General features: G+C 42.3%; 1 protein-coding gene across 2 annotated transcripts; it reads right to left on the bottom strand.

The window, feature by feature from the left end:
- Positions 1-221: 221 nt before the first annotated feature.
- On the bottom strand, positions 222-24,642 carry LOC123633474 (TATA-box binding protein). Of its 2 annotated transcripts, none has more exons than XM_045544763.1 (8): positions 24,512-24,642; positions 21,595-21,796; positions 15,859-16,265; positions 13,153-13,240; positions 6,133-6,224; positions 4,033-4,200; positions 2,675-2,769; positions 222-2,020 (listed from the first exon to the last, which is right to left on the bottom strand). In XM_045544763.1, the coding sequence occupies exons 2-8, from the start codon at positions 21,646-21,648 to the stop codon at positions 1,941-1,943; spliced, it is 984 nt and encodes a 327-aa protein (XP_045400719.1). In that variant the 5' UTR covers positions 21,649-21,796; positions 24,512-24,642; the 3' UTR covers positions 222-1,940. The 2 variants fall into 2 exon arrangements, with proteins under 2 accessions (XP_045400719.1, XP_045400720.1); XM_045544764.1 differs by having other exon boundaries at positions 21,595-21,799; positions 24,512-24,633.
- Positions 24,643-24,854: the final 212 nt, after the last annotated feature.

Here is a 24,854-nt window from a genome sequence, read left to right as displayed (position 1 = left end):
GAAAGATTTCCAAAAAGTTACATACATTAAAGTCCTACCCACTGAGATAAGAGAAAGAAATACTGGAAAGGAAAAAATAAAAATTACTATTTACAGATGATTACATGCCAGAACTTTCAATACAGTCAACTAAATCAACAGCAGTAATTAGTTCAGTAAACTGGGAATAAGACAGAAAACAATAAATTTTAAAGTGAAAATTAATGAAAAAGTTCCATGAATAAAACAAACCATAATATACTTAGGAATTAAGGAATTAACTTTTACAAAATGTAAAAGCCTTGCGTGAAAAAAACAAAACTTTACTGAGGAATATACACACATGGACCTGCATACATGACAAGACACTTCCCTCTGGGATAGCGAGAATACGGGAACGTCTTTCCAAACCCACACACTGCTGGCATCACCAATGCCTGGGAAATGCAGGAAAGGGCACTCTGCATACCCTGCTCTTTGGACCGCAATGTGGTCATCGACCTATCAAAACCTAGAATGCAGAAATAGTCTTTAACACGGCAATTCCTCTTCCAGAAAAGTTTACTACAGAAACACCAGTACTTATCCACAACAGTACACATACAAGCCTGCTCCCTGCAGGACTGTTCATAACAGTGGAAGACTGGAGATAATATATATTACCATAATTAAGGGAGTGGTGCAATAAATGAAGGTATATAAGAGTCCCTTAATTCCCAATCATGGAAATACTAATACATTTACTGACTAAAAAAAGGGAAAGCTGTAAAATTGAACATACTCTTTAGCGTTTTTTTCAAAAAATGGGATCAAAAGCAAGCCCAGAGGATAGAATTTGCACAGAACAGGGCTTGGAAGATACGTACTAATCTGGTGGTTACCTTGGGGAAATAGGTGGAAGGGAGAGGAAGCAAAGACCTCTCCTTTCTGATTATATACCTGTAATGTACTGAAAATGTACTTTTACAACAGTAACAACAAAACCCGAACAATGAAAGCTAAGAACCTACAAAAGTCCACCTGATTCTCCATGAGGAAAATGACAGCAAACAAAAAAAACTCTCACCAAAAAAGTTACACCAGAACACTGGCAGCCTGGACAGCACCATTTCTGCCACTTACTGGCCCGTGACCTCAGGCAAGTCCCTCTGAAGAGCAACAGCTGCAGCTCTGTGAGGACGCCAGTGCGGTGCGCAAAGTGCCTGGGAAACAGGAGTGCTCCAAAGGGAAGGCAGTAAGTGCGTGTTTCTGGAGCAGCCACGAGATCTCAGATAGTTCATCCGTATTCATGAATAGTGACTGAAGCAAACAACAAGCAAACACACCAGATTGGTTTCAGGCATTGTATCTAAAATACAACTTTTTTTAAACAGTATGATCACATGACTCTTACAAGGTATCATTTATAGCAACAATCTAGCACTTTTATAAACTGCATTATTATACAGAGTACTCTGAAGAAAGAAAAATATGTACAGCCATTTGTTTTCATTAATACATCTACTCTGTCCTGCAATACTGGAAGGAGGAATGTGTCTGGCACAGAAATAACCCATAGGAGTTAGAGATTAGAAAAACAACACTTTTAAAAAAGATTTTTACTTTTCTGATAGAAATATAAAAACTGTGGTTTATGGGGAAAAAAATTAAAAAGTCCAATGAATTACAGAGGTGGCTTTAACACTTGAAGTTCTGTCCCTTAACCCAACTTGTCAACAGCAGTGTCTAGGATCTAAATATAAATAAATGGGCAGCAGGGCTCTCGGTGACCTGTGCGGTGTTCTCAGTGCACAAGTGGCCCCCTCTGGCATCCTGCAGCAGGGCCGCGTAGAAGGGCACCGCCTGGATCCGCCACCTGCAACCGAATGTCCACCTTCTCACGACATCACCACTTAAAGGTACCAGAATGTATTTGTTTAGAACAACAAGAGGGTGAGGGAGGCGGGGGTCCGTGACAGCCATTACGTTGTCTTCCTGAATCCCTTTAGAATGGGGTAGATGTTTTCAAATGCTTCGTAAATTTCTGCTCTGACTTTAGCACCTGCGAAGACAAGTTGGAGTGGAGATGTGAGTCTGAAACGGCGTTTCTAGACAGACTAAGGCAAAAGTGTGACCTTTAAACGAAGTCGCAAGTACAATTCTCTCCATACCCAAACTAACAGACACAGGCACCCCTTGTCACAATCCTGTTTTTGTTTTTAAAACACTATTTTCTTAGAATGTTTTTTTAAAGTACGAAAGCACTGCACCAGGTGGCTCCAGCCTCCCACTCCACCGCTCGGCTCTCCACGACGGGCGCATCCTCACAGCCTCTCCCTGGTGCTGAACCAAGCCCTGGCCTGACCAGGGCAGCAGAACGCCTGGTCCTACTGGTCCTACTCTTGGACTGCTGCCTTCAGCTAAGCTCTTCTTAGTCCTTCTGGTTGTCTCACGACAGTGCTGAGAAGCCCACAGCGTAAGGGGACTGATCCCAACAAAAACACCGTCCTCCCTCGGTGCACGGCTCCCTCCCCTCCCCTCCCCTCGGCTTAGGTGGGCAGACCTCCCCCCTCTCACTCTGGCCCCCCAGGGGGCATGTTTCTCAGCAGAGTGTCAGGCTGGGAGGCCTTTGTAGCCAGCCCACTGCCAACACTGAGAAAATGCCATCCTTGACATTCTTTCAAACTTTAAGGTGCTACTTTCTGTTATAACTTACCTGTTAATACAACTTTTCCAGACACAAAAATAAGGAGAACAATTCTGGGTTTGATCATTCTGTAGATTAAACCAGGAAATAACTCTGGTTCATAACTAGAAGGAAAATGGCAAAAACAGTTTAGAAGTTAAGAGCTTCCCATACTTTTAGATAAACTGAGGACCTGTATGAGGGAAAAATGCTAAATAAACAAGCAAACTGATCACTAGGTGAAGTAGTTCTTCAGATAGCATCAAAGGAGAAAATACCTAAAGCCAGTGAGGCCAACTCATAATCGACACTTGATGACCAGCTAGTCGACAGGAGGCTGTCTGTGCTCTCACTTTACCCCATTTCTACTGAATCTGAATTTTCCAACATAAGAACAAGAGCTTTGTATTTATGCTCTGCAGTTTCTGATTCTTGTCAAGATTCATCATGGACAAGTTTAGGTATAGCGACTTAGCCCAATAATATTAATAACATTTCTAAGATCTGACAGTGACTGTTTACCTTTTAATCATATTCCACCTCCTTAAACCGAAGTATTCTCTAGATGTCAATTGTGGTTGGGTAGTTGAACCAAAGTGGTACTCCAGAGACCAGCCTGAGAACGAACCTATCCCCATTAAACTGTCTGACCGAATGACTGCTGGCCATTGCGCTAACCCTGGTGATCTCATTTTTGTCAGTGCGGAGAGGCTGGCGACAGGGTGTGTGTTTGGCCTGGCAACCAGGATAGGCTTCTCGGAGGAAGAGTGGCACAGGTGGACGTCCGTAGCTCCAGTGGGAGCCTCCCAGGTGGAAGGTGAGGCGAGTGGGCCAGGCATCCCAGTGGCATGAGTGCAGGCCTGGGGCGAGAGGGCACCGTGGGGCACCGCGTGGGCAGAGAGCACGAGGGGACGGGGCATGAGGCTGCACGGCAGGCAGGGGCTGCCCCGAGTCCCCACCTGCAAGTCGCAGGGAGACAACTGGAAAGAATGTTCCTGCTGCTCAACTTGACACTTTGCTGGTAGATCTGCCATAAACTAAAAAGATTCAAACAGGGTAAAAAACTGATACAAGAGGTTGTAGGTTCAATTCATACATTTAAAGTGTATTTATTGAGCAATAAAACGACAAAACATAGAGAAGGGGAATCAAATTCATTCCAGCAAAGGGGAGTTTTGGGTGTTACCAAGTGGCCTGAGAAGCCGGGAGCTGGTGAGGGTGACAACCACCACTGAGAACAAAAGGAAGAAAACGCGACAATACATGCGACTATGACGTCATTTGTTCCCACATGCTCAACATTTTACACGTGTCTTGTCCTGAACAATGTTTCAATGGGCCATCAATGACCTGCTGCCAAAAGCAACGGTGACACACGTCAGACTCACCTGCTGAACTGCTGGTGGGTGAGCACGAGGCCTTCCAGCCTGATGGGGAACTTCACGTCACAGCTCCCCACCATGTTCTGAATCTTGAAGTCCAGGAACTTAGCTGGGAAACCCAACTTCTGTACAACTCTGGCATATTTTCTTGCTGCTAGTCTGGACTGTTCTTCACTAGAGAAAGGAGAAAGACGAGTTATTTGTACTCAAATCCAGCTAAAATAATTATTTAGATAAGTAACTTATAAAAAGTCCACATTAGAAAATTAATAAACAGACCATAAACTGGTCAACTCCCTTCCAATAAGAGAAAAAAAAGAATGACATTAACAATTTTACTATTGAGTATTCCTTTTTTGAGACAGAGTCTCACTCTGCTGCCCTGAGTAGAGTGCCGTGGCGTCAACCTAGCTCACAGCAACCTCAAACTCCTGGCTCAAGAGATCCTCCTGCCTCAGCCTCCCGAGTAGCTGGGATTATAGGCGTGTGCCATGACGCCTGGCTAATTTTTCTATTTTTAGTAGAGATGGGGTCTTGCTCTTGCTCAGACTGGTCTCGAACTCCTGAGCTCAAGCAATCCTCCCGCCTCGGCCTCCCAGAGTGCTAGGATTACAGGTATGAGCCACTGTGCCCGGCCTATCAAGTATTCCTGTGTCCCTGACAGAAGACTGTGGGCCTACCAAAATGATCACCCTTTCAATTCACCAAATTGATAGCCCTAGATTTTAAGGATGTGAAATATGATGTCATCATTATCATCATTACTGCTTTTATATTTTAACTCATAAATTTCTACTGAGATGAAATTAACAGGCTTCATTTTTGACAGGAAAATATTAATGAGATTTATTATTGGAGAATGCATTCACTAATTCTATTGTCTTTTATATCAAGTCTCCCTTTATCCATTCCTATGATGTCATTTGTTGGATAAAACCATGACTTAGCAACTTAGAGCTTATGTCAGAAAAGCACAATGCAAGAGTCACGTGCAAGGGATCAGGAAGGACAAGAATTTAGCACATATACATGCAGTGCCTTCCGCCCCACCAGGAAAATTAATTTATTTGTGGTTTCTTGTCTTGATTAAATCATCACCCAACTAGATATACAATAGTCAGTCTGCAGATGCTCTGGGACAAAGAGGGCTAAATGCTGCATGAAAGGCCTGTTTTGGGCAAAAACAGAAACATCTGGCATCCTTTTATAAACCAAAAGTTTCTGATGTTCTATCCAGGGGAAAACAAGCAAATACAAAGGCTCGTAAATAGGTACTACTGCATGTTGGAGCCAAGGAGGAGGAAAGACCCATGTCCTGCCTTCTGAAAAAAATCAGAGACCAGGAGCCAGAATGTCCACACCAATGGCATTCCCTTCATTAAAAGACAGTTTCAAAGTTCAGAATAAGTAAAAACATCCACAGCCTCTCTATGTGTTGACACCTCCAAGTACATTTTAATCATCTTTTATTTAAAGAGTTTTTTTGTTTGTTCAAGATTTATGAAGCTAAGGTTACTAACTTTCCCCTAGTTTTTGACTGCAACCAGGTACTTGAACTCCGCAGAGTGCTACCTTCAGACAGGGTCACTCCAACAACATCTCACGGGCAGGGTGCACTCCTGAGACCTACGTAACTCTAACACTCATCATTAAAACTGGCTCCGTGAAGGATGGCAGGTTTCTGTGACCAACAGATGTGCTACTGTCGTGCTGTCAGCGTCAAGAAGGTCTGCAACGGCCTTACACCGTCAGCTTTGACGTTTTGTAATTCTTGATCAATTTTTTTTCACTTGGAGATGAATCTGTGTTATATAAAAATTTTCTTTTACATAAAAGGATCTTTATTAACAGTTCTGATGTTGTATTATATCGAACGTATATAAAATGCAAATGAATTGTATGAATAAGCATTGTAATACATGTACAAAATTCATGCCTGATTTTAAGAGAATGAAATCACTGCTGTCTAAAGTGATTAGAATCAACCATTTTTATAAGAAAGCAAAAATAAAACGTTAAAGTGCTAGCCTAATAACCTAGAAACCATAACATATCACCTTTTCTTTCATAACCCATAGACCAGGAGAATGAATTCCTTACGGCTACCTCTTGGCTCCTGTGCACACCATTTTCCCAGAACTGAAAATCAGTGCCGTGGTTCGTGGCTCTCTTATTCTCATGATTACAGCAGCAAACCGCTAAAATGGTCAGAGAGAATCATTAGTGAGGTCATGCCAAACTGCTCAATTTTGTTAGAACTAGACATTGACAAAGAACATCACAGCTAGTGGGAAGAACCTAGTGCGTAGCTATCAAAATGCTTGTCCTGCACTCCTGTACGGGATTCACTTCCGTCACTCCTAACAGGTACCCCTCTGCGTGGGGAGCAGGAGAAAACACCAGTGGTACCTATGAAGTAAGCTACGCCGAGATCCGAGTACACCTTCTCATGAGTATTCCAGCAACAGAAGATAAATCATGTTTGTAAAACTTGGTTTTCTAATTACATTCTCATTAAAAACCAGCACCTCTGTTTCCATCTTATATTTGCTACTTATCATTACCAGCTTCTCTAACTACACATTTTCTGTATTACTTTTAGGCAAATAAACTGATAAGCCTTAGCCTTTTCTACCTGAGGAAATTATTAAATCAGATTACAAGCATATCAATATGCAATGAAATAAAATCCTACTTCCAACTCACCTTTAGAAACAACATTAATGTAGTAAATACTTACATAAATGTGAAGTAAGGGAAAGAAATCAAAGTTTTAACTTTTTTTCCTATTTATGTTTGAAACATAAAATAGCAGAAATAGCTCTTTGAGAAATTTTTTCCTATTAAAATTGTAACTGAAGGGGAAAATATTTCAACTGTGGCTTGAATTAATGGCCTCAGTTGCTAGGTACATCATAAAAAGCAAACATTCTTTCAAATAACTTAAAAAAAATGTTTTTGAGACAGGGTCTCACTTTGTCACCCAGGCTAGAGTGCAGTGGCATCATCATCCTCACTGCAGCCTCCAACTCCTGGGCTCCAGCAATCCTCCTGCCTCAGCCTCCTGGGTAGCTGGGAGTACAGGTGCACATCACCACACCCAGCTAATTTTTTAAAAAATTTTTTGTAGAGACGGGGTCTTGATATGTTGCCCAAGTGATCCTCCCACCTTGGCCTCCCAAAGTGCTGAGATTACAGGCAAAAATTTAAGATATGATCTTTAATTTCATAAGAAAAAATCCATATATTTCTAATCAAGATGACTGACAGATTGCTTTAACGATTTTAGTTTAAAAACTGCTCTGTGATTTTACCACCATTTAAAATGTTAGCAGTAAATTCTAGTTCACACAAGTCCCAGAAAAAGCCTAATTATTTTGAATTTCCTAAACAACTTCTACTATTTTTATTGGCTAATTAATATCACTTCATTAAACAGCATAAAATTATAACATTATATATATATATATATATATATATATTTTTTTTTTTTTTTTTTTTTTTTTTGAGACAGAGTCTCGCTTTGTTGCCCGGGCTAGAGTGAGTGCCGTGGCGTCAGCCTAGCTCACAGCAACCTCAAACTCCTGGGCTTCAGTGATCCTACTGCCTCAGCCTCCCGGGTAGCTGGGACTACAGGCATGCGCCACCATGCCCGGCTACTTTTTTCTATATATATTTTAGTTGGCCAGATTATTTCTTTCTATTTTTAGTAGAGACGGGGTCTCGCTCTTGGTCAGGCTGGTCTCGAACTCCTGACCTTGAGCAATCCACCCGCCTCGGCCTCCCAGAGTGCTAGGATTACAGGCGTGAGCCACCGCGCCCGGCAACATTATACATTTAACTAAACAAAATTACGACAGATGAAAGATTCTTATAAAGCTATTAATATATGCCATTCAGACTCATTATGAGTAGTTACATGGTGACTTGCAGATCCTTAATTACCTTTGAGATCTTAGACAAATATTACAAAATCTTGGCATATTTGGACAATTTAAGGTAAATGGAACAACAGTGGTCACTAAGCAGTTTCTCTTCCTCCCTCGCTCTCCTTTTCATAGTGTGTGGTGCCCGTGAGGCAGACAGAAATGCGTCTGGATGCTGTTAGGGCACACGTTCATTTCTGCCATTTGACGTAATTACAAACAGGACATACAATGTGCTCTGACAGACAGACAGCTAGACATTTCCTGGTCACTGCCTTCTAATAGATTTCCTTGTGTCTGGAGAAAACACAACTAAATTGTTTGGCTAAAGGTAATAACCAATAATAATGGTTGAGACTACCTGAGGTAAAATAGCCAAAATATATATTCTGTCTCCTTATCAAGGAAATTGCTAGTTTATCAATATCATACACTCAACACGATATATACATTGTTGTATTTAATATGCCAATACTACACTTTAAAGTCAAAGGAAAAAGCTTTAAATGATAAAAAAGATTCAAGAATTCTGACAAATCTTTTTTTTCCTCCTTAAATTCTCACTCTGAAAATAATGAAACTGTTAGGTCTCCTCTACCACTAAATACCTTTGCAGTTATCTAAATAGCCATTGGGTAACTACAAAGATTTATTCTCTTAACTTAAAGGAAGGGCCTCTTAAATAATTACACATATTTGATCTTCTCCATATTTCAATTAGCTCGACCAAATAGACTAAAACATCTCAAAACTAAATGAGCTATTTTCTTTCTTAACTACTATAGCAACCCTGACTTTGTACATTTCTACCTATGCTAGAAGTCTTTCTCACTTGTACGTAAAAGACAAGGTTATGTTTTAGGGATTTAGAAATGCCCCTAAGTCCATTATTTAACATTCCTCTCAACCCACAGCTAATTACTTACCTGCTATATCTGCCAAACACCACCCCTACACACACATAAAATTCTTTTGTCTTCTTCCTATCTAACTGTTTACTACTCCAATCTAAATCAATCTACTTTAATTCCTTTCCCTTTAAAAAAAATCTTGACTATCAAAATAAATCTAAGCTTGCCTCATTTTGTTTTGCTTTGATGATAAATCCTAATATGAATAACTCAATAATGACTCATATGCTTAAAATAATGAAGGTATACTTTATATTGATATAGTGTGACTTCTAAGTATCGTTATAAACATTGTTATAACAGCTCATTCTAGGATAGTCATCTCACTAGATGTTCAAAAATAAATATCTGAATTAACAGTAGATAATCTTTCGGGGTTCATCTCTTTAGGAAAATAGAAAAGTTTTCTATCTTTTGTGGTTACCCCAATTAAAACATTAAAAATTAATCTATGACTTTAGGAAATCAGATTTCTGAAACAAATATCAATTTTAAGATTAAAACCCCTTAGGAGCAGCCGGGCGTGGTGGCTCACGCCTGTAATCCCAGCACTGTGGGAGGCTGAGGCGGGCGGATCGTTTGAGCCCAGGAGTTCGAGACCAGCCTGAGCAAGAGTGAGACCCCGTCTCTACTAAAAAATAGAAAGAAATTAGCTGGACAACTAAAAATATATAGAAAAAATTAGCCGGGCATGGTGGCGCATGGCTGCAGTCCCAGCTACTCAGGAGGCTGAGGCAGGAGGATCGCTTGAGCCCAGTGCCCAGGAGTTTGAGGTTGCTGTGAGCTAGGCTGACGCCACGGCACTGTAGCCATGGTAACAGAGCAGGACTCTGCCTCAAAAAAGAAAAAAAAAAAAATCCCTTAGGAGAAAAGCAGTTTCCCTGGCTCGTGCAAACCAACAGCTCTTGACAGCTTTTGCCACCACTGCTGTTACAAAGATGATATATAATGTTTTTCTAGGTTGAGGGAGGAGAAACTTAGTTACCATTTTTTTCTCTTTATTTTACCTTAAATATCTCAAAATGGCTTGGTTTCACCCAAAACTTGATACTTATGCATATAAGTACTTATGCATGTGGAAACACACACATACACAACAAAAAGCTACAACTACCAAGAAAAATGACAGAGACAGGTACATTCAGACTTTAAACAAATATTGGTGGGAAAATTTTACTTGAGCACTCACAGGGTTCCTGAGAATTGCCTTACCTTAAATTATCACAAGCCAGGAGAAGGCAAGGCTCTAGGCTCTAGGCTCCCACTTAGATTTCATTAGATACACGGTCATGTATCGCTTAACAACGTTCTCAGAAACGCACTGTCAGGCAGTTTCATCGCTGTGAACATCACAGACCGTGTGTGCACAGACTTGGATGGCGTGGCCCACGACACGCCTAGGCTGTGTGGCGCAGCCTGGGGCCCCCAGGCTGCAAACCTGCACAGCCTGCCCCTGTGACGAAGACTGCAGGTGGCTGTGACTCTGGGACAGCGTGTGTGCATCGAAACGTAGAAAAGGCACCGCGCTGCGCGGGGACATCACGATGGCTACGACTCTTACGTGACCACCATCATATATGTAGTCCATCACTGACCGACACGTTATGTGGCAAATGATTACCTAGTAATAGTTCGTAAATAATTTTTCGGGTTGATTGAAGCTTTCCTTTGTTAAAAGACCAATGCTAAAACAGTCCATTTTCCAGAAGGAGCTGTTTTCCTTGGTGTAAAGTCTTACTCCTGCCCTAAGGACAAGGTGAACACCTCAAAACCCACAAATTCTCACTGTCTGAGAAGTGACCTGGCTCCTTAACAGTCTCAACCTGTTACACCCTGACTTGTCGAATACCATCAAACTAACATCCTATACACTGCCATGTGTCCTGTGTCGTATGCCCAACAGGTACAAGCTACATTTCCAAAGAACACACCACAGCACATACCTCCACATAATACACAGCAGCAGACAGTTGATGGAAAAGCCACCCACGGAAGTCAGCCTCAAAACTGCCTAGAATAAAACCTGTCAGATGCTCATAACTAAAGTACAATTTTCAGGCATCAGGATACAGATACACGGACTCCTTCCCCAGTTTACATGTCCTCAGAATCCTCCGACCAGGTATCAGTGGTGCCTGGAGACAGACGCCAAGTCTCATGACAAGGCCTCCAGGAAGCCGGGCGTGGTGGTGGCACCTGCAGTCCCAGCTACTTGGGAGGCCGAGGCAGGAGGATTGCTTGAGCCCAGGAAATCAAGACCAGCCTGGGTGATATAGCAAGACTCCACCTCTTAAAAAATAAATAAATAAATACAATATGATAAAATAAAATAAAAGGCCTCCAGAAGGTGACGACTCCTGAAAATACAGCCTTCTCCCAACACCTTCAAAACAAGACCCAAGACAGAACAGACTTGTTTCATTATTTACAGCCTCTTCTTCCTCTCACTTCTTCCCCTTAATATTAACCCCTTTTTGCTGTTTGCTCCACCATTAAATTTTTTATCCAGGTTTTCCGAGCTTTCAAAACAAAAATCTCAGGGAATACACCTAATTAAGACACTGAAATGGAAACTTATCAAAAAAGATTATAAGAATATGGATTTCAATGGTTTGTACAAAAATTTCTACCCTGGCTAGGAGTTCCTATACTAAAATATGTGATCTAGACTACGGCTCACAAGGCAAATGGAACAGCTCAAGCTTAAGAAGCCCAACAAATTATCATAAATGTATTGGCTAAAAGAGTCCCAGATAACAGGACCATCCACAATTATTTACTGGCCAGCCTCGTGAGAATTGTATAATAGTTAACTCATCTTTTAATGCCTGGATAAATATTGTGTAGACAGAGAGAAGAAAAGTAGAATAATCAGTCAATTAAAAAAAAAAGTTGGTTAGCTAAAACTGACCAAGCTAATGCTTGGGAGTTATGCTCCTGGTTAGCCTTGAGCAAACTACAAATGAAGCAGATTCCACATGTTTCTTACGATATTCAAGACTATTGTTGTTTTCTCCTCCTCTACTGTCTAACATCCCGGCGCTTAAATGCCCCTATACAGCCAACACCTCAAAACGGCATTCAACTAACGAAGTTATGTGAGGAGTGAAGCCCCCATGGCCAACCTGCACTCAGAGTTTAACCGCAAGGGGGAACTCGGATACACTGGTAAGGGCATGGTGTTAACTGGGCGAAACTAGGGAAAAGGCCCTAACACTGACACTGACAGCCATATACAGAGGCAGCCTGTCACATATGACTCACGGGTAAATTCTCAAGGTTTCCAGAGAATCCAGAAGTAACTGCCACAGGGCAGAAAAGCCCGACTGGCCTCTCTGCCAGCTGCCACGGACAGCAGCTTACGCAAGAAATGAAAAGACTATTTTAAAAACTGTCCCTAGTTTTTCCTTATGCTTTCTTCCCTTTTTCTTAAATAGAATTTATTTTTCCTTTCTTAGATGAAATCAACTTAATGTTGGTTTCCCATGTATAAAAGTTAGTATGTGCTGAGCGGCTCTTTGACAAACAGCCCCACGGGGGGAGCTGTCTTCCGTAGGGCGAGCTCTTCAGCCTGACCTTCCTCAGACTCAGACGCCTCCGTGCTGACTGGGCCTCTAAGAACGCCCACTCGTTTCTTAATGCAAATGTTTTCTATTTTGAAAAAAAAACTTTTCTGCTGACGTAGGTGCAAAAGCCTTTAACACATACTCAGGCTGCTATCTTAAAATTAGAAATTTTGTGGAGTTTTTTTCTCTCCTAATCTTTTTGTTGTAAAAAAACTTAGAAGTTATACAAAGGTAGAAAAATAGATTATAATAAAACCTCCTGTACTTATCATCCAACTTAACAATCATTAACTCTTGGTCAATCTTGTTTCATCCATATGCTCCCTTACCAACTCTCCCACAGGGTTATTTTGAGGTAAATTCCAGATACCATGTCATTCTATCCTATAGTTCTCAAATCATAAACAGGTCATACTATAGAATCTGTTCTCAAACTTCATATGATCCCCATTACAATGTAGAGATAAACTTTGTTTAACTTGTGGACTGCTATATTCCTAGGGACTCCTCCATTGTAGATACTCAATAACATACGAGTCGAATGAATGATATTGGTCTATTCGCTAAATATCCAAGATAGAAAACAATACACATTTTACTTTAGATCCTCATTTTGTTGGTATCAAGAAACTTAAGCATAACACAAACTCTTTAATCTAGGAAATTTCAGAAGTAAATTCCTTTTTCATTATATAGTTTGAAATACATTAAAATAGATCTGACCTTGGGATTATATTCAGCATTTCGGGCACGAAGTGCAATGGTTTTTAGGTCAAGTTTACAGCCAAGATTCACTGTAGATACAATATTTCTGCAAGAAATTTGAAAAGAAAACATGATTATTTAAATTATTTAACTTTTATACAATGAGGTATTAGATGATTACCTCAAAATCTGATTCTTTCACTAAGCTTTCATTTTTAAAAATTGCTGACATTAAGTGTTCAAAAAGTATCACACACCACACTGAGAATTTTTTTTTTTTTTTGAGACAGAGTCTTGCTCTATTGCCCGGGCTAGAGTGCCGTGGCATCGGCCCAGCTCACAGCAACCTCAAACTCCTGGGCTCAAGCGATGCTCCTGCCTCAGCCTCCCGAGTAGCTGGGACTACAGGCATGGGCCACCATGCCCAGCTAATTTTTTCTATAGATATTTTAGTTGTCCAGATAATTTCTTTCTATTTTTAGTAGAGATGGGGTCTCTCTCTTGCTCAGGCTGGTCTCAAACTCCTGAGCGGAAACGGTCTGCCCGCCTCGGCCTCCCAGAGTGCTGGAGTTACAGGCGTGAGCCACCGCGCCTGCCCACACTGAGCACCTTACGTAGACGGCCTCACTGAACACTCGCAGCACACTACGAGGGAGTGACCACTCGTACCCCATATTCAGACACATGGGCTGAGGCCTCGAGGCCGTGCAACTCGCTCAGGACGCACAGGGCCCCTCAGTGAGGGAACCGTGCCCCCAGCCTTCCCTGAAACAAGCTCAGCTCTCTCCTGGGAGCTCTCAAAGTGCCGCCCCCCCCACAGCACCCAACTCCTAAGAGTCACTATTTATAATGAAAACCGGCAGGCACAGACTTCCACAGTCCTCTAAAAATAAGTATCTTTCGAAAGAAAAGAAAGTAGTATCTTTGGCAAAAGAAAAAAACCTGCTTCTTCTTCTGATTAACCCTCAGTAAATCAGGATAAATAGATACCATCGTTAGCCATCTGGGTCCAATGGACCCTTTTCATATTTCAGTATTCTTAAATTATTTTATAAGTGACTTATAAAACAATTAAGATAAAGTGAAAACCAAATATATTAAGAATTTTAATAAAAATTTAAACAAACTCAAATTTTTATTCTGTATTTTTCTGGTTTTGAAAGTATATGTACTTGAAATGGGCCAGTTGCCCTTTGAATGCGATCAACTGCTCATCAGCTGTCACTTGTGGACCGGGAATATTGTCATCCTGGGAACGCTGACTCCACACCTCACACACATGGCCGGTAGGTTCTGGCTCACTGTTGCCTCTGGTTCTTTTTCTTGTACTGTCCAAGTGCAATACTTTTGAAAATCTGATGGCTCATAATTTTGTGGGAAAGAGAATGGCAGTCTTCTTTAATACACAGCTGTAAAGCAATTGGGTCGATCAACCCAGTGAATGTCTTCAGTTCTACATCATCTATTTCTTTGGCAGACACACCTACCTTTAGCATTTGCCCACTTATGAACTGTATCAAGTAAATTTTGATGTATCTATCATAAATTTATTCACATAACTGTTAAATGTATTCCTGTATATTTTCATTAAGTATTAAATATTTATGTTAATTATCCATAAGCCTACAACATTTAGAGGGCACTGAATTACCACCCAGTGGGGCTCTTAGTAGACAGTGGACCCTCCGGAACGTAGCTGACCAGATGGGTCGTGGGCACAGCTACGGCACTGGGAAGGAAAATCACCTGACCCGCACTGATTTAAAGCAGTGTCAAGTGCAAACGTAAACATCCTTGGAGTCAGATGAGCACACAAGGCAACTGGAAGCGGTGGAGACAAAGGTGAACTAACAAGTGCATATCTCTCTAAAATCATTAGAAATAAAATTATTTTGCTTTTAAAATAGTGTGTGGGGGTCAAACAAAACCGGGGAGGCCAGATGAAGGTCTCTGGGCATCCACGACTGCGCATCACTCAGTTCCAAAGATGACGGGAGGTTTACAGATGACAATCGCAAGCTGACAGGACGACCGTGTGCAAACGGGAAATGCCAGATTGAAAGGGAGGAGGAAAGGAGGTGGCCGTGCGAGGAAACTGAGGCGGTGCTGGGCTTACAAAGAACCCTTTACTTTGGTCATAAACTCCCTAAAAGTAAAAGCTATATACTTCTCATGGACTAATATCTGGAAATATCTGCCTATTTTTCAGAAGAAATTTTTTCCTACCCCCCTACACAGGACCCACTTCATTCAGGTAGAAAAGCCCATTTAGGATAAGAACAGCCCTCCTCACCCGTGGGAAGGACACAGACCTTCCCAGACTGACTTACATGCAGCCCCCATGGTAAAAATGTAGAAAACTAAGAAGCACCGTGACCCACACTGACAATGCGACTACAGACATACGCTATCACCGGGGAAAGAGACTACATAGTCGTGACCTAGCAAACCTGATACATAATAGTAACGAAATCCAGAATAAATTTTGTTGGTCCAAGGGTATAAACACTATTGACCACAGTTCTGAAAATGTTGAGTCTTTCCCTGAAGGCACTGACTCATGAGACAGCCTTGCGTCCCCTCTCAAGGGAGAGAGAAAGCCAGTTGTTACACAGCTACCCCTGGTGCCCCTCCCTGAAGTAAACAGACCTGTCTGAAAACAAAGCACAAGAACCAGCTCCGAGGAGCCCTCTGCGGCAGGAGGACATCACCCCAGGTACTCACTGCAGCTGAGGCACAATCCCAGAGCTCTCAGAGGCTGGTGTGGCGGGTGTGATGGGGGTCATGGGCGTCATCGGGGAAGGGTACAGGGGTGTGGCGCCCGGCAGGGGTGCCGTGGTGAGAGTCTGCGAGTGGAAGAGCTGGCTGGCCTGGCCCGAGGCCACCTGCGTGGCCTGCTGGGACGTGGACTGCTGGGCTGCCTGCTGCTGCTGCTGCTGCTGCTGCTGTTGCTGCTGCTGCTGCTGCTGCTGTTGCTGCTGCTGCTGTTGCTGCTGCTGCTGCTGCTGCTGCTGCCTTTGCTGCTCTTCCAAAATAGACAGACTACTGGTGTTCTGAATAGGCTGTGGGGTCAGTCCCGTGCCATAAGGCATCATCGGACTAAAGATGGGGATCCCAGGAGTCATGGCACCCTGTGAGAACAAGGAGAACAACAGTCAGGCTGGCTGGTGCTGAGTGGTGTGCGCCTGGCCTGGTGGAAGAGCAGGTGAGATGTGTCTGAGTATAATGAGGTTTTAAACATTATTAGGGAAGAACCTGCTATTCTTATACATATCACTTTCTCCTTTAGTATAACACAGTAGATAACCATGAAGAAAAACTGATAAATCTGACCTCAGAAAAAATTAATAACTTCGGCTCTTTCAAAGACACCATTATGAAAATTCAAAGATAAACCACAGATTGGGAGAAAAAATCTATAATATATACACCTAAGAAAGGCTGGTAAACAGAATGCATAAAGAGCTCTTATAAATCAATAAAAGATGAACAAATAAACTAATAGAAAATGGGGGCTGGGCGCGGTGGCTCACGCCTGTAATCCTAGCACTCTGGGAGGCCAAGGTGGGTGGATGGCTCGAGGTCAGGAGTTCGAGACCAGCCTGAGCAAGAGCGAGACCTCATCTCTACTAAAAATAGAAAGAAATGATCTAGACAGCTAAAAATATATATAAAAAAAATTAGCCAGGCATGGTGGCACATGCCTGTAGTCCCAGCTACTTGGGAGGCTGAGGAGGAGGATCGCTTGAGTCCAGTAGTTTGAGGTTGCTGTGAGCGAGGCTGGCTCCATAGCACTCACTCTAGCCCAGGCAACAGAACAAGACTCTCTCTCAAAAAAAAAAAAAAAAAATGGGCAAAGATGTGAAGGACATTTTATTTTACAAATGAAGACTGAAGCATACCTCAGAGATATTGACGGTTCGGTTCCAGACCACCACAATAAAGCAACTCACACCAATTTTTGTTTCTCAGTGCATATAAAAATTGTGTTTATGCAATACTGTAGTCTGTTAAGTGTGCAACAGCATTGTCTAAACAATGTACTATCTCAACTGAAAAATCTTTAATTGTTCAAAAATGCTGACCATCATCTGTGCCTTCAGCAAGTCATAATCTTTTTGCTGGTGGAGGGTCTCGCCTCGATGTTGACGGTGCTGACTGTTCAGGGCAGTGGCTGCTGAAGGCCGGGGTGGCTGTGTAATTTCTCAAAATAAGACAACGATGAAGTTTGTCACATCATTTGACTCTTCCTTTCAAAAACATTTCTCTGTAGCATGTGATGCTATCTGATAGCATTTTACACACTCTAGAACTTCTTTCAAAATTAGAGTCAGGCCAGGCGTGGTGGCTCACGCCTGTAATCCTAGCACTCTGGGAGGCTGAGGTGGGAGGACTGCTTGAAGTCAGGAGTTGGAGATCAGGCTGAGCAACAGTGAGACCCTATCTCTACTAAAAATAGAAAAATTAGCTGGGCATCATGGTGTGTGCCTGTAGTCCCAGCTACTCGGGAGGCTGAGGCAGGAGAATCACTTCCAGGAGTTGGAGGTTGCAGTGAGCTATGAGGTCACTGCACTCTACCCAGGGCAACAGAGGGAGATTCTGTCTCAAAAAAATAAAATAAAATTAGAGTCGATCCTCTCAAACCCTGCTAGTGCTTTATCAACTAAGTTTATGTAATATTCTAAAACTGTTGTTGTGATTTAAAAATGTTCACAGCATCTGCAGGAGTAGATTCCATCTTAAGAAACCACTGTCTTTGCTCATCCATAAGCAGCAACTCCTCACCTGTTTTAAGTTTGATCATGACATTGCAACAATTCAGTCAACATCTTAAGGCTCCACTTCTAAATCCTAGTGCTCTTATATTTCCACACCCGCAGTTACTTCCTCCACTCGAGTCTTGAATCCCTCAGAGCCGTCCATGGGGCTGGAAGCAACTTTTCCAAACTCCTCTTAATATTGTTATTTTGACCTCCTCCCACGAGTCGTGAATGTTCCTAATGACATGCAGAATGGAGAGTGCTTTCCAGGTTTTCAATTCACTTTGCCCAGATCCATCAGAGGAATCACTATCTATGGCAGCTAGAGCCTCATGAAATGCATTTCTTAAATAATAAGACTCGAAAGTCAAAACTACTTCTGGATCCATGGACTATGGAATAGATGTTGTGTTAGCAGGCATGGAAACAGCATCAATCTCCTTGTACATCTCCACCAGAGCTCTTGGGTGACCAGGTGCATTGCCAGTGAGAAGTAATATTTTGGGTTTTCTTTTCTTCTCTTTTTTTTTTTAAGAGAAGGAGTCTCACTCTGTTGTCCAGGCTGGAGAACAGTGGCGCAGTCATAGCTCACTGCAACCTCAAACTTCTGGCCTCAAGAGATGCTCCTACCTTGGCCCCTCAAAGCACTAGAATCATAGGCGTGAGAAACCATGCCCAGCCACGAGTAACATTTTTTTTTCTTTTTTTGAGACAGAGTCTTGCTCTGTTCCCCAGGCTAGAGTGCCGTGGCATCAGCCTAGCTCACAGCAACCTCAAACTCCTCCCAGGTTCAAGCAATCCTCCTGCCTCAGCCTCCCAAATAGCTGAGACTACAGGCATGCGCCACCATGCTCGGCTAATTTTTTCTATATATATTTTTAGCTGTCCAGATCATTTGTTTCTATTTTTAGTAGAGACAGGGGTCTTGCTCTTGCTCAGGCTGGTCTCGAACTCCTGACCTCGAGCGATCCTCCTGCCTCGGCCTCCCAGAGTGCTAGGATTATAGGCGTGAGCCACCACGCCCAGCCTCAGGAGTAACATTTTGAAAGAAATTTTTCCCAAGCAATAGATCTCAACAGTGGGCTTAAAATATACAGTAAACCATACCGTAACCAGATGTGCTGTCACCTAGGCTTTGTTGTTCCATTTAGAGCAGTGGTCCCCAACCTTTTTGGCACCAGAGAGAGGTTTCACGGAAGACAATTTTTCCACAGAAGGTGGGGTGGTGTGTGTCGGACCGTGATGCAAGTGATGGGCAGTGGCTATAAATACAGATGAAGCTTCACTTGCTCGCTGCTCACCTCCTGCTGTGCGGCTGGTTCCTCACAGGGCACCTACTGGTATTGGTCCACAGCCCAGGGGTTGAGGACCACAGATTTAGAGCACAGGCAGAGTAGATTTGGCATAATTCATTTTTCTTTTTTCCCCCCCATATGCAGCACCTGTGTCTTAAGATTTAGTGTAATTCATAAGGGCCCTATGATTTTCGGAATGGTGAATGAGCATCGGCTTCAACTCAATGTGACCAGCTCCATTAGCCCCTAACAAGAGAGTCAGCTTGTCCTTTGAAACTTTGAAGACAAGCATTAACTCCTCCTCTCTAGCTATGGAAGTCCTAGATGGCATCTTCTTCCAGTAGAAAGCCTTCACCTACGTTGAAAATCTGTTGTTTAGTGTAGCCACCTTCATCAATTATCTCAGCCAGGTCTTCTGGATGACTTGCCGCAGCTTCTCCATCAATCAGCACTTGCTGCTGCACCTTGCACTTTTATGTCATGGAGATGGCTTCTTTCCTTAAAGCTCATGAATCAACCTCTGCTAGCCTCAACTTTTCTTCTGCAGCTTCCTCACCTCTCTCAGCCTTCACAGAATGGAGTATTAGGGCCTTGCTCTGGATTAGGCTTTGGCTTAAGGGAATGCTGTGGCTGGTTAGATCGTCTATCCAGACCACTCAAACTTTCTCCATAGCAGCAGTAAGGCTGTTTCAATTTCCTATCATCTGTGTGTTCACTGGAGCAGCACTTTTAACTCCCTTTAAGAAATTTCCTTTGCATTCACAACGTGGCTAAGGGTTTGGCACAAGAGGCCTAGCTTTCGGCCTGTCTCAGCTGTCAATATGCCTTCCTCACTAAGCTCAATCATTCCTAGCTTTTAATTTAAATGAGAGACGTGTGACTCTTCCTTTCACTTGAACACTTAGAGGCCTTTGTAAGGCTATTACTTGGCCTGATCCCCATCAGGGAATAGGGAGGCCTGAGGAGAGGGAGAGAGATGGGGAAACAGTTGGTCGGTTGAACAGTCAGACATACACAATATTTATCGATGAAGTTTGCCATCTTATATGGGTGGGCATGGTTCGTGACACCCAAAAACAATTATAATAGTAACATCAAAGATCACCGAAAGAGAGAAAATAATAACGAAAAGGTCTGAAACTTTATGAGAATTATCAAAACGCGACAAAGAGATGCAAAGTGAGCACATACTGTTGGAAAAATGACACCCACGGACTTGCTGGATATAGGGTTGCCACAAACCTTCACTTTGCAAAAAACACGTTACCTGTGAAGTACAATAAAACGAGGTGTGCCTGTGAATAAATGGCCAATAAGCACTTGCCAAGATGCTCAGGATCGTTAGGCATCAGGAAAATAAAAATTAAAACGATAAAATACTACTAAGCAACAACTAGAATGGGTGAAAGTAAAAATACTGACAACCCAAAGTATTGGTGAAGATGTGGATCAACTAGACCTCTCTTATTCTGCTGGTGGAACTGCAAAACAGTACAGCCATTTTAGAAAATAGTTTGGCAGTTTCTTATAAAGTTACACAGATACTGACATATGACCTAGCAATCCCACTCCTAAGTTTGTACCCAGGAGAAATAAAAATACCATGTACACAAACATTTATAGTACCTTTATTCATAATAGCCACAAACTGGACACAACCCAAACGTGAGTACCTGGAGAATGGATAAACTGTGGAACATCCACACAATGGAGTGCTACTTGGCAATAAAAAGGAATTAAGTACTGATATACAAACATTACACTGGGTTAAGATGACATATATACACAAAAAAGCATACACTGTATGATTCCATCTGTACCAATTTTTAGAATAGGCAGAACTAATCATTAGTGTTGAGAAGTAAATTCAGCAGTTACCTAGGGCCAGGAGAGTGTCTACAAAGGGGCAAGAAGGGACTTTTTTGGGTAATTGAAATGTTCTATAACTTAAACAGGCATATTAAAACATATACTTAAAATGGACATTTTTATTGTATATAAATTATACTTAGGAAGTTATTGAAAAATTTTAAATTAGATCTGTGATTTATAACTTTAAACATAAAATGGAAAAGATAAAACTAGAAAACGATTTGGTGAGGGTGCTTTTCAAAATCAAAGACCATATATAATCATTTGGAACATTCTCGTGTTTATCCAAAGATTAAGTGTTTTATAGACAAATATAAAATATAGCTTCCAAACTACCACCCCCCAAGTAAAATACTATCTTGCCTATTCAAAGCCTAATGGAACTTCTCAACATAATAAAGGAGACTTAAAAAAATCTATAAAATCATTTTCAATAATAAATTGTTAAATGCCCTTCCTTGCCTTTGACCCTGTGGCACTGTCGCAGTGCAGATGTGCCTGCCCTCCCTCTGCTCTCCCTCCTGCTGCGTTACCTGAGGGGAGGCCAGGCCCTGAGCATAAGGTGGCAGGCTGTTGTTCTGATCCATGATGTTCGGTTTCTTCTTGGAAAACCCAAAGCCCTGGGACTGGAACTTGTCTCAGCATCCAGTCTTTGCCTAGAGCATCCCCAGCACACTCTTCTCAGTAGCTTTTTCAATTCCTCAGGCTGTCTTCACACACCAAGAAACAGGGATGCTGCTTTGAAAAAAGTCTAAGTTTAATGTAAGGACCCAGGTAAACTGTACAGTCTTAATAAGCAAGTTCCACAGTTACACAAAACACAAAAAAAGAAAACCAATGAAGCTATTTTGGAATACATCTCTTTTTACCTTATAATCCTAAAGCTTTATTTCTTCCATGTTTCCTGTGATTTCAGGCAAAATTGCCAAAAAACCAAAAATTGTTTTGCTACATGTTCAAATTAAATACTCTGATAATACTCAAAATTAAGGTGTCACAACCTGCCTTAAAAACTTTTGCAAGAAAACATCTAGAGAAAATGAATTCCTAAGCAAACTGTAATATCAGAGCATTTATTAAGCACTGTGTACACAGCACTATTAGGCCAAGTTCAGGTTTTTAAATATTCCATTCAATTTTATATCCACCACAATGTCTTGGGCATAAATTTCAATGAATATTGAATTGAACCCAATATGCTTTACTGTGATCATTTCTTGAGCTCCTGCTATCATGAAAGACTGTGAATGAAGCTATACAGATACACAATAAATAAAATATCGTATTTTTATAAATGTAACGACATTACCTCTTTAGAACACATTAATGCAAATTTTGCCTGTATTTGGCTTTTCTTAAATCACCATCTCTTTACTGGGGTACACATCTGAAATTACTTTCCCATGAAACAACCAAGAGATTGCTGGAAGATCTTTTGTTCAGTTCAGACAGACCCATAACTTGCTCAGGGTTGCTGCGAGAACTGATTGAGTCAATATAGAGTCAGTGACTGAGTTAACACAACAAAAACAATGTCTATTTATTATATAGCAAGTACAGGACAAATATTAGCTATTATTAGATTTCACTTCAAACATTTTTTATCACCTAATAAAATATTCTCACACAGAACTTACAGATCTCGAAGTTACAAGTCATATATGACCAAAGACCCAGATACACTTCAAGCATGTGCTGGTACAGAGTAGACACTCAAGACATTTGCTGAATGAATGGAAGAATCTGACAATCATTTTGAGAGGGCAAAAGACCTCAAAGACTATCTATCCTACATACTTATCACTAAAAAACAGACCAAAAAAAAAAAAAGAAAGAAAAAAAGAAAGCTCTGCTCCTGAAAATATAGCAGAGACATAAGAAAATTATACTTTGACATCCTATAACAATAGAAGTGATGCAGACAAAAAGATGAAAAGGCATCAGAGAGTTCCACTGAAGAGTATGCAAATAAGTACTATAAAACATGGTAATAGCAGGTATGCACTAAGCTAAGCTCTTTAAGTGAAGAAAACAGAATACATATCTTTGCGATCTCTGCACCTAGCACCATGCCTGACATATAGTATGTGATCGCAGTATGAATGCACACACACTGTGGACGAGACGGTATATAGACTAGAGGCCAACTACAATGAAGAGAGGACCGTGTTTTCACAAAGCAGGTTAGACCCATCTAACTTGGGTTTAACAAGGTGAGTAGGAATTCACAAATCAGAGCTTCAGGCAAAAGAGAAATCAAGCACAAAGAGACAAAGACTGAAAGAGCATGCAGTATGCAAGTGACATGCTTAGCTTGATTATATGAAAGATAACTGCAGGAGGTGAGACAGCACATACGGGTGGGGTCATATTATCAGGAGTTTTAGATGTTATTACATAGGCAATAAGAACAGCTACAGAATTTTTGAAGTGCAGCATGAATAAATCTAATTTAGCAATACTGTACATGAATTTGAGGGGAGTAAAACTGGAAGATCAGTTTAAGGGGTCACTACTATGGTTGAAGCAAGAGATAAAGAGGGGAGAATATAAGGCATCCATAATTATGATTAGAAATTTATCAAACCCTTTAGGGGCAGCAGACTACTTTTTGCGAACTCTGAGACTACAGAGGAAACCTGGTTGGGTTTACATCAAGTCGGGGCCTTCTGTCAGGCTATTCTGAGCTCATCTCTCACTTCCACCAATGGCACAGACCATCTTTCCTCACCTATATCATAAAACCTCAACCAATTACCTGATTACCACACCAATTTACCCTCAGAAAAGAGGGTTGTTTTCAGAGAGTCTTCATCTCCTGGAGATTGAAGCATCAAATTAACTCTGCATAGCCTTCTAGTGTCTGCATAACTCAATGAAGCATAATCCTTCACAGAAAAACCTACCTCGAGTTTTGGAAAACCGCACTGGCCTGAGCCTAGAGATGGAGGCCTTGTAAGTAAGTGTGTATCTTAACTGCCACCGTGCCAGAAGCCTCAGGTTTTTGACGAAATGTCTAAAAGTCGCAAGCACAATTTTATAATAAAACTACCCTTGTTGGCAGCAAAACAGGCGGGCGCAGGCCAGGGTCCGAATGCGCTTTCTAACACGGAGAAGCGGGCAGCAGGACAAGGCAAGCTCCGGGCCTTCGATGCGCCAGACTCTCCGGTCCCGGCCGCTCCAAGCGCCCTGGACCTACACTCGGAGGACGGAAAGCACCCTTCGAACCGCAGCAGCGCAGGGGACCGGCGGGAGCTGCGGCCCAACGGCCGGTCACAGGCCGCAGCGGCGGGTACAGGCCGCAGCGGCGGCAGCACGAGCGGAGGAACGTCCCCCGCCGGGCCTGCGCGACCACTCCGCGTCTCCTCCCGTCAGCGCCCCCAAGCCTCGCCGCAGTGGCCGCCGCTGCCTCGGCCCTCAGAAAAAAGGAAAACCTAAAGAAGTCGTTACCTGGAGTCACTGCAGAGAGCACTACTGGCGCGAGGAACGAAGTTAAACCGCTGACGGTCCAGGCGCCCGCCACGGCGCCCCTGCCCGACCCCGCTGAACTCCTGGCGCGCGTTGATAACGTCACTTCCGCCAGTTCTGCAGTGGGCTTCAGCAGGTTGCCCGCGCTGCAGGCGCGGCCATAGGAAGTGTGGGCGCACAGTGGCTTCCTGGACTTCCCTAGGCGCTTGGATTATGGGAAACCAGGGGCTTAGCTCTTCAAGAGTTCCGGGGCGGGGCCGCCTTGCCATAGCCTTTTCTAATTGGTTCTTTGAAGACGTAGGCGAGATGATGATTTTTAAATATT

Source organism: Lemur catta, chromosome 2, assembly GCF_020740605.2.
Source record: "Lemur catta isolate mLemCat1 chromosome 2, mLemCat1.pri, whole genome shotgun sequence".
NCBI lineage: Eukaryota > Metazoa > Chordata > Mammalia > Primates > Lemuridae > Lemur > Lemur catta.
This window is presented reverse-complemented; position numbering and strand designations above follow the sequence as displayed.

What these genes read in the sequence shown, in the direction of transcription:
- LOC123633474 (XM_045544763.1), bottom strand. Translation starts at nt 21,648, where the DNA reads ATGGATCAGAACAACAGCCTGCCACCTTATGCTCAGGGCCTGGCCTCC. An exon ending in AGGGCCTGGCCTCCCCTCAG is followed by an intron (nt 16,266 to 21,594) that starts GTAACGCAGCAG and finishes TTGTTCTCACAG; the next exon opens with GGTGCCATGACTCCTGGGAT. An exon ending in GGGATTGTGCCTCAGCTGCA is followed by an intron (nt 13,241 to 15,858) that starts GTGAGTACCTGG and finishes AATTTCTTGCAG; the next exon opens with AAATATTGTATCTACAGTGA.